We start from the raw sequence: 14,494 nt of genomic DNA on the forward strand, positions 1-14,494 counted from the left end.
AATATTTCTAGAAAATTTTCCTCCCTATTACTACTGTCATGCCTTGTTGCAAATCCCAGCACCTTCTCTGCGTTTTCCAGTCTGTTCACACAGTGGATCGTGTTATTATTCTTCCATTAAAATCTTCAGTGGCTCTTCAGCAGCTAACGACCCTTCTTCATATGGAATGTGAGAGCCTTAAGACCCAGCCCTGTTTACTTCTCTGACCTTAAGCCTTATCTCTGAAAAATCCTCTGCTGTGCAATTTACAACATTAACCCTGTTCATCTGGCTTAACAAATATGCCCTCCGGAAATCTTTCTTGAATCTCCATAATTGGTTCTGTGCTACTTCATTGTGGACACACCTCTGTCATAGAACATTCCACATGATACTTTATCCAAAGAGCCTATATTTCATGGCATGTAGTAGGTACTCAATAAATCACTGGTGAAACTTGAACTCACCTGGGGAAGAAGCGATCTCCAGGGAACACTAGCTTGAAAGTTTTACTCAAATAAGTTTAATGTGATTATTATTTATTTTCTTTATTCTGCTACAAAACAACAAATCTTCAGGTGTCCCCAGAGGTATGCAGCAGAGGGCCCTTTGGCCTCCCGCACGTATGTCCTCCCACCACCACTTTATGATCAAACGTATAGCATTTCTTATTGGTGAAAAACAGGAATTCCTGACGTGTTAGGAAAGAGTGGCTCGGATGGTCAAAATGGGTCGGCGCTCTTGATTTGTGGAATTATGGATTTCGGAGATTAATTAGATTTGGAACATTTGCATTGTTTGCTAGCCAAAGGAATCCTATTTAAAGATTAGAAGTGCTTAACTAAGCACAAGTTGGAGAAAATAGAAAAAAGAATCAATTTTTGCCATTAATCTCTACATCTTCCCCCTCCCCTAAATGTAATGAAAACAACAAATAAAAAAATATGAGAGATCCTCAACTGACCCTCAATCAATTGGAAATGTCCTTGTGTTGGTAATTTCAAAGTAGGAGAAATTGGAGAAACCCGTGTTTAAAATCCATTTAAAAAGACAAACCACAACGCCCTTGAAGGCAGCCATCGTGGTATCGGAGAAGGGAGAATTGGGTGGGGTCCTGTAATGCACTTGACCTCTGTTTTCCTTGACGTTGTTGGAAGTAAGGACCCAGGGTCTGGGAGTTTGGTAGGGATGGAGCATTAGTAGAGGAGACTGGATGGCCCGGTCACCTCTTTGGAACAGGACATTCCTTCCGCTTCCTAACAACCAACTCTGGGGCCTTAGGCCTTGACTCGGAGCCTGCAGGACGTGGAGGCCCTGGGTGGTACCATCTAGAATGCTCACTGCAGCTGTGCCTGCCGGGGCTGGAGAATGCTCTGGGCTGCCTCAGTTGAGGGCTGGTGCTTCCCCGTTTCCACCCTTGCGGTCTCTGGCAAGCAGTGACACTATGGAATCTCTTCAAATTGTCACTTGCGGTGCGTTGTTGGAAGGGCAGTTTATGGGAGACAGATTATCAAGAGTACAGGCTCAGGATGCATGAATTCAGGTACGTGAAAGTAAAGAACTTCCTCGATGGGTTAAGGTCATGGTTATGGTTAAACAGGGATACCGGTAAGCGACTGCTGAGTCCCTGGAGCCCGGGAGATGTCACATACTTCTGTCTCCTTAGATTCCAAGCAGGAAATGACAGTCTACGACAAAGGGTGCTTAGGAGGCTCTGCCCTCCCATCCCCAACCCCTGCCTTTTGCCACAGTCAGCTAAGCATGCTGATTCCATAGAGAGCTCTGATGGTGGCCAAGAGGACAAAGCAGAGAGCGACCAGAGCTGGCATCCAGTTTTTCGGAGCTGGGCAGAATATTCCTCAGAACTCTATTGATCAAACCTTTGAGCTTAAAAATTCTGCTTTTTGAATAAGTGCATAAGCAATAATAGCTACGATTACTGCTCCCAATAAGATGGCAGCATTTTAACATAAACAATGTAGGTCATACAGAAGAAACTCCCCCAATGGCTGAATTGCTATCATTATCATTATTACTACATAAATGATGTCACAGAGTATATGTGCCTGGATGGGGAGACTCTATATTGTGCAGATATCAGTTTTGTTCAGTTTCTAACAAAAATCCACAGTAGTTTATTTGGTGAAAGGGAGGGACATAATACACAACAATTTTAAAGATTTTAATAATTATTGTATAAAAATAAAGGTATAAGGGTAACTAAAAAGTATTGAGCAAAAAACAGCAATGAGTTGGAACTTGAGAAACCAGATATATTCATTAAGATGCAGTTTCAGTTAAAAGAATTAAAACCGTATGGTGTTGGCATCACAGAGAACGAGTTAGTGGACTAGAGTAGGAAAAAAAAAAAAAACAAAAAACAAACCAGACCTAATTATGTAGGAATTTAATGCATAGTAAAAGTGACATTTCAAGTTGGTAGGGTGAAGCCTTAGTTGCTATTGGATGGGGACCTAATTTTTCAGCATTCTAGAAAGATTTAAATTTGGAGCCACCCCTCATGTTCCATACTAAAGTAATTTTGAAATGAATCGAGATTAAAAGGTAAAATAGGGGGCACCTGGGTGGCGCAGTCAGTTGAGCGTCCGACTTCAGCCAGGTCACGATCTCGCGGTCCGTGAGTTCGAGCCCCGCGTCAGGCTCTGTGCTGACTGCTCAGAGCCTGGAGCCTGTTTCCAATTCTGTGTCTCCCTCTCTCTCTGCCCCTCGCCCGTTCTGCTCTGTCTCTCTCTGTCCCAAAAATAAATAAACGTTGAAAAAAAAATTTTTTTAAAAAAAAGGTAAAATAAACCACAGATGGATCTTTATGTAACTGGAAAGAAAGAAGGATTTGCTAAGCTTAGCAATAAAAGACAAAAACATAAGGGAATAAATTGATTTTGACCAGTATCTGCCCATTTTCCCTAAACCCCGGCTCCTGGTAACCACTATTTTACTCTCTGCTCTGACCTTGACTTCTACAGATTCCACATATATGGGAGATCAGGCAGTAATTTTTCTTTCCGTGTCTGGCTTATTTCACTATTCACTGACGTTATGTCGTAACTCCAGTTTCATCCATGATTTTGCAACCTAAAATTTAAAATCTTTATGTCAAAAAGTAAACACATAGATGAAATACAATCTTCTTGTCAAAAAAACCCCCACTTTGAATAAAAATAAAAGGCTGGTCGTAAATGGGGGGAAGAAAACCCCTGTCATCATAAGTGACAGAAGGTAACATTCTCAACATATATAAACCATTACAAACCAGTAAGATGAACATATCAATAGAAGCACCAGAAAAAAGATGTAAAGGAAAAAGTTACAAAAGATGACAGAATCATGATTATTTAACATGGAACCCAAATTAACTTTATTAGTAATAAAAGAAAGTGAAATAATCATATGTATGTACTTTCTATCTGATTGGCAATGCATATAGTTAATTAATTAACTAAAACCAACGATATTGTGGGTTTGGGGAAAAAGGCAGCTCACAGACTGCTGGTGAAAAGCTAAACTGATAATGAGGATAACAATTTAATCGTAAGAATAAAAAGCTTTAAATCTCTGCACAATGCTCATCTGGCAATTTAAATGTCGGAAATTTTTGTTACAATCAAACAAAAACAAAAATAGATTTTGGCAACTCTTTATCTTTGGTTTTATTACATCTATGAAATCTATTGTTGTTTACAACAGATAAACACCAGAGATAGTTTATTCAACAAGAGAATATCAGATAAGCAAGTTGGGGCATTTCCATGGCAACTTACCAATATTGGATATAAACAACCTAGAAAAATGTTTGCAATATATGACTCAGGGAAGAAAGACAGAAAGAAAATGTCGGCATTACATGATCCCATTAAAATCCCATGAAAACATTTTTATGTTTATTAGAGTAATTCATAATTAAACTGACATTCAAACACTCAGAAGTGGAAACAATCACGTAATAGAAAGTGAAAGACCGTAATCCCAGCCCCAGGTTCCATTTCCCAGAGGGCACCATGAATCCTTTGTTTATCATCCAGTTTCTCCCACCCCCTTCTACATGTACCCAGATGTGTGCTCACACACATACTTGTTGTTACAGGATGACTTGGGATTACCTTGAGAATTTTTTTTTGACGTTTATTTATTTATTTTGAGAGAGAGAGAAAGAGCGCACGAGCTGGGGAGGGGCAGAGAGAAGGAGAGACAATCCCAAGCAGGCTCCACGCCATCAGTGCCTGGGGCTCGAATGCATGAACTACGAGACCATGAACCACGAGACCATGAACCACGAGACCATGAACTGAGATGAGATCAAGAGTCAGACATTTAACCATTTAACCCACTGCACCACCCAGGGACCCTGGGATTACCTTGAGTATTTTACAGACAGACTGTTTCCATGATCCTTAGTCCTCCTTTGTGTTTAAATTTAATTAAGCACTCCCTACCTCAGGACGAAAAACAGGAAAAAATAGAGGTCCAAAGAAAGCAATGAAAGGAGGGAGGGAGGGTGAGAAGAAAAAATGAAAGTCAGGGCAAGTGAAGGAAAAGAAAGGGGGGGAAAGGACGTACTTACTGAGATGTTTTGCACCAGGATAATGAACATCTAGAAAGAGAAACATTCGCCTGTCTCTGTTCTCTGCACTCTGGTGCTCATGGAGGTCTGGAGGTCCAGTGGCTTGCACTGATCAATTTTTGAATGTTAAACTAGTCCTGGGATAACATTCCTAAATAATTTTTGTAGAATGAGATCTCGGGGATGACAGTGTATGGCTGAGATGAGAAGACAATAAAGTGCATTATGCCCAAACCTGCATATTTATTTCTCTGACATCTTGGGGTGAGCCTTCTGACCTCTGGAGACCAGAGAATGTCCATGATAGTGACCCTTAGAATCATCTGGAGAGAGAGTGATTATGAAGATTCCTGGAAACCGTCCCCAGAGATTCTAATCTAGTAGGATTGGGGTGGATCTGGGATTCTGCATTTCCAAGAAGCTTACAGACGAAGTCAATATTGCTGCTATAGAATGTGACCCCCAAAAATTCTTTTAAAAAGCTACTGGAATAAGGAAGTTTCTTCTACATCCAGCAGCGTGCTTATACATGCTTAGAATTTCCCTGGAGGCAAAGACAAGAAGCTGGTGGCAATGTTTGCCTCAGGAGAATTGGAATCTGAAGGAAGTTGATTGGAAAGACTTACTTTTCGCTCTGATCCAAATCTTGCTCCAAATGGGTACAACATATTAGTATTACATATTCGAAAGTGAACAAAATAAATATATTCCATATGCCCCCAATTAAATATAAATGCACATGCCTTTTGACCTAGCAACTTCGCCTTTAGGGATTTATCTTGCAAACAGATTTAAACATGTGCAAATGACAATGTTATTCTTTGCAACGTTTTTTTTTTTTTTTTCTTCATAACAAGAGGTTATAAAAAGTCGAGAGTTCATTTGTACTGAACTGGTAAAGAAAACTATATACATTTCTCAATAGAATAATAGGCAATCTTAAAAAATAATAAACGGTAATAATGTACTGATACAGAACCACCTCTATGGCGTAGTTAAGAGGAAAGGTCCAAAAAGGAGTATATATCTGTTAATATTGTATAAATAGTAGGGAAGAAATATATTTACTTACGAGCTTACATATACAATAAAACATCCTGGAAGAATACAAAAAGCTTGGTATCACTGATTGCCTCTGAGACGGCAGGGCATTGGCGTTAAAGAACTTTTAAGATCTACTCTTTGGTATCTTTTGAATTTTAAAGTATGTGATTATATTACCTAATAAATATCTTGTCAAGAATACTTGATAATTATCTTTCCATGTCAGGAAAAACAGAGCTATCTAATTTTTTAAGTGGCTGAATGATATTACCTTGTTGGATTTACCATATTTAACCAACTCTCTACTGATAAAAACTTAAAATGTTTCCAAGTGATCACTATTATATATATTTGCACCCAAATGCGAGTATTCTTGAGCAATAACTTCTTATAACTATGATGAAAATATATGTGTATTTAATTTTGTTACAGCTATTTAAATATTTAGCTCACATTTTTGTTATTGTTATTTGTTGTCATTTATGCATTTTTGAGAGAGAGAGAGCACGCATGAGAGAGAGCGGGGGAGGGGGAGAGGGAGACAGAGGATCTGAAGTGGTCTGTGTGCTGACAGCAGAGAGCCCAATGGGGGGCTTGAACTCACAAACTGGGAGATGGTGACCTCAGGAGGTTGGTCACTCAGCTGACTGAATCACTCCTATACCCCCTTGTTGTTACTAAATGAAACACACACACCTGACATAATGTGAGTTTTCTGACATTCTCTAGAGATAAGATCCCTGTATAAATTTCAGTCACGTGATTTCATCAAGTTTCATCATTAGCAATGACATTTCGGACTTCAATACACATAAAAATATGACGCATATGAAACAATTCTGTGCCATTCTGAAATTCAATTGTTTGTTATATCAAAATGCTCTTACCTTCCTGTTACCAAACACTAATTCTTAAAGAAGCAAGTTCTACTGTATGCATATGTTGCTTTGCAATGTAATTTGATAAGTTTTACCTTATTTTCTTGCCAGGCTATCTTTGGGTTTTTCTTTTAATTTTTTTTTTAATGTTTATTCATTTTTGAGAGAGAGAGCGAGAGCAGGGAAGGGGCAGAGAGAGAGAGGGAGACACAGAATCCCAAGCAGTCTCCAGGCTCCAAGCTGTCAGCCCAGAGCACGACGTGGGGCTCGAACCCACGAACCGTGAGATCATGACCTGAGCTGAAGTCAGATGCTTAACAAACTGAGCCACCCAGGCACCCCAATTGCCAGGCTATCTTTGAAGGCCTGGTGAGTGCTAGCACTGGCCTATGGAATCCAGCTTTATGAGATGAAGGTCAGGATAACTGACAGATTGTACCAGTGTTCTAAAAGCCTGGGTAATGAATTCAGACAACTAAATATAGGACTGGAATAAATCTTTTATTACCGAAAACAATCCACAATGGAGATGGTTGGCACTGGGCAGATTTCCACAAAAATTCACGAACAGCATTCACAAAGAGAACTTGGGTACGTGGCTTTGAACCCAGAGGAGGCACAAATGCCACTGGTTGACCTTGAAATGTTATCTTATCACTTGGAATGGATGCCCAAAAAAGCCAGCTGTAAGATAAATTGTTTTTTTTTTTGCGAAGGATTCTGTCAGTTCTCATTTTACGCCCAACATGCAATAGTTTTCTAGATCTTCATTGAAATCCAAAGACCTTTTACTAATCTTCCTAAAGTAATTATTCTGCAACAATTCCCTCACAATCACAAAGTTCCTTAAGGAGCTGGGGTTACAAAGAGGCGTCACAGGAGACAGAAACCTGTACTCTCAAAGACAGGAATTACCATATACACAAACTTTAATCGCTTTTAAAGTGGGACTCCTAAGTCATTGTATGACTTATCAACTCAGAATTTAGAGCTCTTCTTTTACTGGGATCATTCTTTAACATAAAACTGCTTTCCTTTACTTTTCTGTAGCAGGAGGAAGAACAGACATGGTACAAAACAGGAAGCTGTGTTGCTCCAAAAATATCACAGGATCGGATGACTCGAAAACCTTCACCAAACTTGGGACCGTGACACCATTCACATGTAGACGGGCTGCGAATGAGGAAACATCACGTCAATACTTAGTAAATATCTACTAAGGAAAAGACATCTTGCCTGATGCTGTGCAAGACTCTAAGTAGTTTAAAATGGGGCCTTTATCGTTATTGATCTTAGCATCTAATTAAAGAGCGAAAACATACACAAGTAAAAATTAAATGCTAAAAAATAGATGTGTGAATACAAAACAATCCTAGTTTTCTAAAACAAAAAAGTATAGATGCATAGCAAGGAAACACTCTAAGGATAGACACAGAGAGAAAACAGTACTTATTCTTGGTCAGTGTGATCACAGGACATTTTAAATGTCCTTATGAAGTTTTTCCATAATTTTCAAATTTTCTGTAAGAACTACGTATTATTTTTAGAATTCAAAATACATATATTATTTTAAAAATAAAGGGACTACCATAACCTAGTATAGGACTTGTGTCTGCATGTATTTTTAGATGCTCACAAATCAGTTAAAAAAAAAATAAAGACATCAACCGCTTATTCCATTTGCATGAACAGACTGTTCACAGAAGAAGAGACTTGAATGTCGAGAGCACATTGAGAAATGTAGCTTCTCAACCTCATCAGCCATCAGGGACTACAGATACCATTTCATAATCATCAGATGGGCACAATGGAAAAGTCTGCCAGTACAAAGTTTGGTGTGGATGAGAATCATCAGGGGCCACTCATACTTTCTTGGTGGTGTAGACATCGGTGTGATTTACCAATTTTAAATTTAAAAAATAAAAAAAAATTGATATAAACATGGATACACGTTAAATTTTACATATGGATAAAATCTCAAAAGAGTTAACAGAATGTCTTGGACAAATTTTTATGGCAATACATTTTGTTTTGCTTCATATTATGAATAGCATCATAATATTCCAAAACATGGATACACCGTAATTTTATTTTACCACTTTTTTATTGATGCGCATTTAGGCTGCAATTACCATCCCTATGCCTGACTTGTGTTCACATGTTACTATTTCTTTTTTTTTTTTTTTTAATTTTTTTTTTTCAACGTTTATTTATTTTTGGGACAGAGAGAGACAGAGCATGAACGGGGGAGGGGCAGAGAGAGAGGGAGACACAGAATCGGAAACAGGCTCCAGGCTCTGAGCCATCAGCCCAGAGCCTGACGCGGGGCTCGAACCCACGGACCGCGAGATCGTGACCTGGCTGAAGTCGGACACTTAACCGACTGCGCCACCCAGGCGCCCCTTAAATTTCTCTTTCAAGGGGTAAGCAGGATACTGTCAAAATGCCTTCCACAAAGCTTTGACCAACTTACAGTGCCACGAATGGTACATGATAATGCAGTTTGCGGCATCCAAAGCCAATATTTAGTGTCAATCTCCTTCATCTTGATTAAACGGGTCCATAAAAAACCTATTGTTGCTATGTGATATCACAGTTCCTTGATTACCAATAAGATTTAACATTCTTCATGTTTATCAGCTATCAATGTATCATCCCCCCTGAATTGCATATTCCTATCACTTATACACTTTTTAGTGGTTATATCTTTTCTTACGGATTTGTGGGAGACATACATCTATGTTTCAACAGCTGTATGCATTGCAATATCTTCTTGATGGCTTGCCTCTTAGTTTTATAGGTGTCATGTTACATGGAAAGATTACACTTTTGTCAAATTTATGAAACTTGGCTTTACTGTTTATATTTTTTGTTTTGCTCAAGGCGTGTTTTCCTATCGTGAAGTTATACATATTAGTCTCCTATACTTGCTTGCGAAGGCTTTGAAGTTTTGTTTTTCGCATTTACATTATTAATCCAACTGGAACTGATTTTGCATAGGATAGTGACATACACATAGCAGGAATCTAATGATACATTTTTTTCCCCTGGTAGGTGACCAAATATCCCAGTATCACTTATTGAAAAATCTCTCCTTTCCCTACTGATCCACAGTGCTATTTTGCCCGACATCAAGCTTTTGCACACGCACGAGGACGTAATTGGACTATGTATTCTCTTCCATTGGTTAATTTATCTTTCGTTGCACGTAACACCAGCTGTATTACTCTCTCTGACTTTATAATCATTGTTCATATCTGACCAGATATAAACCAACGAGGCCCTTAATGTTAGTCTTCTTTTTCAGGCTTGCCTTGGCTATTTTGGAGTCTCTGCTTTTCCATACACATTTTATAGTCAGCTTATCAAGTTTCTCGGAGATTCTGTTGGAGTTTTGACCAGAACTACATTGAACATACCTTTCTTTTTGGGGAGAACGGATGTATTTTTGGTGTTGGATCTTATTATGCCTGAATATGTATCTTTGTCATTTGATTCAAACTTCTTTATTTTTCTGTCATTTGATGTTTTCTCTCTGTAAATGCTTTGCACATATTTCACTTGATATATTCCTAGGTACATTACGTTTCTTTACAAAAAGTATCACTTAAATATTACATCTCTAATTGTTTTTGATATCTGGTTTTAGTTATAGCTTCTTTTCAACACCACACCATAGACATTGTTGTTATTATTTCATGGCTTCTAGAGACCATGTTTGTTTATCCACATATCTCCAATCTCTTTCCCTCCATTCCTCCTTACATCTCAGAGCTTGCTTCTGGAGTCATCTTTCTCCTGATGCACACCCTTTGCAAGTTCCTTTAGTGAAAATCTAGAGGAAGTCAATTCTCTGTTTTATTTTCTCTGAAATGACATTCTTTCTCCCTTGTTCTTGCAAGTTCGTTGTGCTGGGCAAAGTAGCGTGTTTTCGGTCATTGTCCCGCTGTTGCTAGCAGTTGACTTCTTATTCTAAGTGCCTTTTTCCCCCCTCGCTGATTTTGAGTCTTTGCCTTCGTCTTTGGTGTCTATAAGGTGTGTTACTGCCCTCGTATAGAGCTTTCAGCGTCCGAGGTCACATCTTTCATTACTTCTGAAAATACACAGAATTCTCTGGGACTCTACGTCTGTGTTAGAGTACGTATTAATATCTCTTTACCTCCTGTCTGCATAGACACAATAATCTCTTCAGATCCCTCTGCGTGTCTGTATAGTTGTCTATTTAACCCATGCACCAAGTTAATTTCAACTGTTACACTTTTAGTTTCTAGAATTTCATTTCATTTAAAATTTCTTTTTCAGGGGCACCTGGGTGGCTCAGCCAGTTAAGCATCCGACTTCAGCTCAGGTCATGATCTCATGGGTCGTGAGTTCAAGCCTTGCATTGGGCTCTGTGCTGACGGCTCAGAGCCTGGAGCCTGCTTCAGATTCTGTGTCTCCCTCTCTCTCTGCCCCTCTCCTGCTCACACTCTGACTCTCTCTCTCCCAAAAATAAATAAACATTTAAAAATAAATAAATAGGGGCCCCTGGGTGGCTCAGTCAGTTGAGCAGTCGACTTCGGCTCAGGTCATGATCTCACGGTTCTGTTCATGGGTTTGAGCCCCACGTTGGGCGCTGTGTTGACAGCTCAGAGCCTGGAGCCTGCTTCGGATTCTGTGTCTCCCTCTCTCTCTCTCTACCCCTTGCCCACTCACACTCTGTCTCTCTCTCTCTCTCTCTCAAAAATAAACATTAAAAAAATTTTTTTAATAAATGAAAATAAAATTTCTTTTTCATATGTGCCCACTCATATTCGATGGTCTTTTATTTCTTAACCATTTTTAAAATTAATATATTTTATTACTTTAAACACTGAAAATAGGTATTTCATATTCTGTAAAGTTCTAATATCTTGGATCCTTGGAGGCTTGTACCTGTTGACTGATTTTGCTGACTTTAACTCTTGATGGCTCATTTCCACACGTTTTTGGACATTTCTTTCAACTGTGAGATAATGTTCAATTTAACTTAATTTTTTCGGAGTCTTCAAAGTCTAAATTGAGGATGTTTCTCTCAAAAACGCTTGGTTAGCTAGAAAAAAGGTATTTACTGCCCAGGGACACGTAGCCCACTCTTGGGTACAGATTTGAGGAATGTCAGGTTCAGCTTCCCTACTTTGTGGTGAATTCAAATCTTTTTGTACCACATCTGTTACCACTCACTAGTTTGGTTTTATTTCTTTATAAAACTTTGTATCTTTTGAGGTATTTCTTAATTTTTCATGTGCATTCAAATCTCATGAACACTGACATCTTGATGCATTAAAATGGAAAACTTTGGGTGCTGGTCCCTTTTTACTGGTAGTTTAGAATCACCTTCTTCAATTTCTTTGATGATTACTAGTCTGTTTAGGCTTCCTGCCTTTTATGGAGTCTATATTGGTAATTTATCTACTCCTGGGAAATTTTACTTAGGCATACAACAAATGTTTGTTAAATCAGTACTATACGCACTGATGAGCGTAACAACAGATTTATACCATCTGAAGGAAATAAGAGATAAGCTGAGTGGACCGCCAGTGGATGGGGTTTAAAAATCCTGAGGTTAGGCAATGATTCTCACACTGGCCACGGATCACTGAGGAGAAGTTGCTCGAAATACGTCTGGTCTCTAGGAAGCTAGAGTATAAAGCATTTCCCTGCATAGTGTGCCTGGGACTAAAGAAGCCTTTTTTGGAAGAACCCACTTCTATGTCCTTAGTAATTCACAGGACCTATGACTATGGACTGTAGAGACATTGCCAGCTACCCCTCAGCAATGTGTAACTCCCACTGGAATTAAGTAGTGACTTGAGGATTTTAGCAAACGGGCTGAATTCAGACGACATCACATGCCTGAAGAGCCAGAAGGAGAAATGCGAAGAATTTTATGTATGCCCGACGGTGTGGTGTGGTGTGTGTGTGTGTTGACGGTAAAACTCTCACCTGGCCTCTATTGACCACCATTTTAAAGGCTTAAAGGTGTATTCTTCCTAAAAGGGCTTCAGCATTTGCTCACCATTTTAGCAGCTCTTGAATTTCCACTGGGATCTCATCGTAATATTTGTCTAGATTACTTTTTAAGAAGAACAAGGAAGTAAGATGAGTCAGACACGGGGGGCTATTTAAAGAATTCTCTTTCCAAAAAGTAGGATGCGTGAAAGTGTTCTCAAACTGGAGTTTTTTCAGGTTAAGCTTCAAAATCGCAGGTGGAAAAGCAGTCAGATCGGTCCCGTTAACATTCAGATTTTCAAGTAATCTGTAAATAAAGGAAACCAAATTTAAAAGGTGTTTATGCAACTCATAATACTGAAATAAAATTCCGTCCCAATGTTCCGGAAAATTAGCATCAAACTTAGCAATAACATACAAGTGTTTAAGAACGTCTTTAGAATCAGAGAATTAAAAAGCAATTGAAACAGTATGTTATGCCAATAAGTGCGTTTGTGTGAATAGCAAGAGTTAAAGCATATGTTTTGGGTCTTTGCAACATGTCATTACGGAAAAAGAAATACTATAGCATAATGATACAAAGAAAGGATATATATTTGTTGAGCAATTGAACACCAGTAGCTATTTTCTCATCCAAACCTCATCAAAACGGTGGAATTAACACGATCATATGTATCATGTGCTATGTTGCACACAGACTTTTCATCACCCGAGTCCCCCTGGTTTTTACTGTGTCCGTTGCTTCTGATAGCCCTGATTTCTTTGTTCAAAGAGAACCAACCTTACTGATTTTCTCATTTATACTACTTGTCTTGATGGTGTATTTTACAGCCACTCATCTCCTTTCTAATTAGTGCTGGAGACAGGCAGAAAAGTATCTGTTTATGAGGGTCACATAAACACAAATCAAAGGCTGGCCCAACTTGTCAAGCGTGCTGGGAGTGAAGAGGTTGAAATGACGACTTTTGAAGCGAGAGGCTGGGAGCTCTGGAGTCTGTCTCATGTGCTCATGTGCAGCCTTGTTTCTTGTCCACACAAACTCTCCAGTTCTGACTCCTGACAATACTAAAACATGATGGGGGCGCCTGGGTGGCTCAGCCAGTTGAGCATCTGACTTGATTTCGGCTCAGGCCATGATCTCACGGTTGGTGGGTTCGAGCCCCACATCCGGCTCTGCGCTGACAGCACGGAGCCTGCTTGGGATTCTGTCTCCCTCTTTGCCCCTCCCCTGCTTGCTCTCTCTTTCTCTCTTTCAAAAATAAATAGATAAACATTTTTTAAAAATAGTATTAAAATAGTAAAGAAAAATGTTTGCGTGTGTTTGGGGGGAAAAGAGAGCCATTAATAGACTGGGAAAGTACAGTAGGGTTTCAAAATTAATAAGGGAGAAAAAAAGAATAAGTAGCATCTTGAAAAATCACACACACATACACACACAGAAAGAAGGCAAATAGGAAAAGGAAGAAGTAAATAAATAGTAAATACAAAGTAAAATGGAAGGCAAAAATTTAAATGTATCAGTCCTAACAAAGGCGAACAGGTTGAATACTCCTGTTAAAATATAAAGATTGTTACATGGGATATAATGATTGGTACAAATATTAGAAAAGCAGAGACAAAATCATCTCACTTTACTGAGGATAAGACTATCCTCCTAGAAAGCCAAAGAAAATCCAGTAAAACTGAACCAGAATGAAGATAAATTGAGTTATATAACTTGATTTTAAGTTCATGTAAAGAAGGACATAGCTTTTCTCTATTCTGTACTGGCAATAGTCAGCTAGAAATAAAAATTAGAGAAAATGTTCCATTCATTATAGCAACACAATTATAGAATACTTAGAGGAAGTTAGTAATAAAGATAAAGGACTTATGTGAAATGAGTCATAATTTTTTTTTTAATTTTTTAATGTTTATTTATTTTTGAGAGAGAGCAGGGGAGGGGCAGAGAGAGGGAGACACAGAATCTGAAGCAGGGTCCAGGCTCTGAGCGGTCAACACAGAGCCCGACGTGGGGCTCAAACCCACAAACTGTGAGATCATG

The 14,494-nt window shown here is 38.9% G+C and overlaps 1 protein-coding gene across 4 annotated transcripts in view; it reads right to left on the minus strand.

The window, feature by feature from the left end:
• Positions 1-6,962: 6,962 nt before the first annotated feature.
• Positions 6,963-14,494, minus strand: part of LRRC63 (leucine rich repeat containing 63) — a 41,942-nt gene continuing 34,410 nt past the window's right edge. For all 4 annotated transcript variants that reach the window (XM_040448463.1, XM_040448462.1, XM_040448461.1 and 1 more), the window contains 2 exons: positions 12,518-12,757; positions 6,963-7,653 (listed from right to left, as the gene is read on the minus strand). In XM_040448463.1, the coding sequence (XP_040304397.1) occupies positions 7,434-7,653; positions 12,518-12,757 (460 nt within the window). In that variant the 3' untranslated portion in view covers positions 6,963-7,433. The remainder of the gene's footprint in view (positions 7,654-12,517; positions 12,758-14,494) is intronic.

This window comes from Herpailurus yagouaroundi, unplaced genomic scaffold (genome assembly GCF_014898765.1).
Source record: "Herpailurus yagouaroundi ecotype Mexico unplaced genomic scaffold, PumYag 197, whole genome shotgun sequence".
In the NCBI taxonomy this organism is placed as follows: Eukaryota; Metazoa; Chordata; class Mammalia; order Carnivora; family Felidae; genus Herpailurus; species Herpailurus yagouaroundi.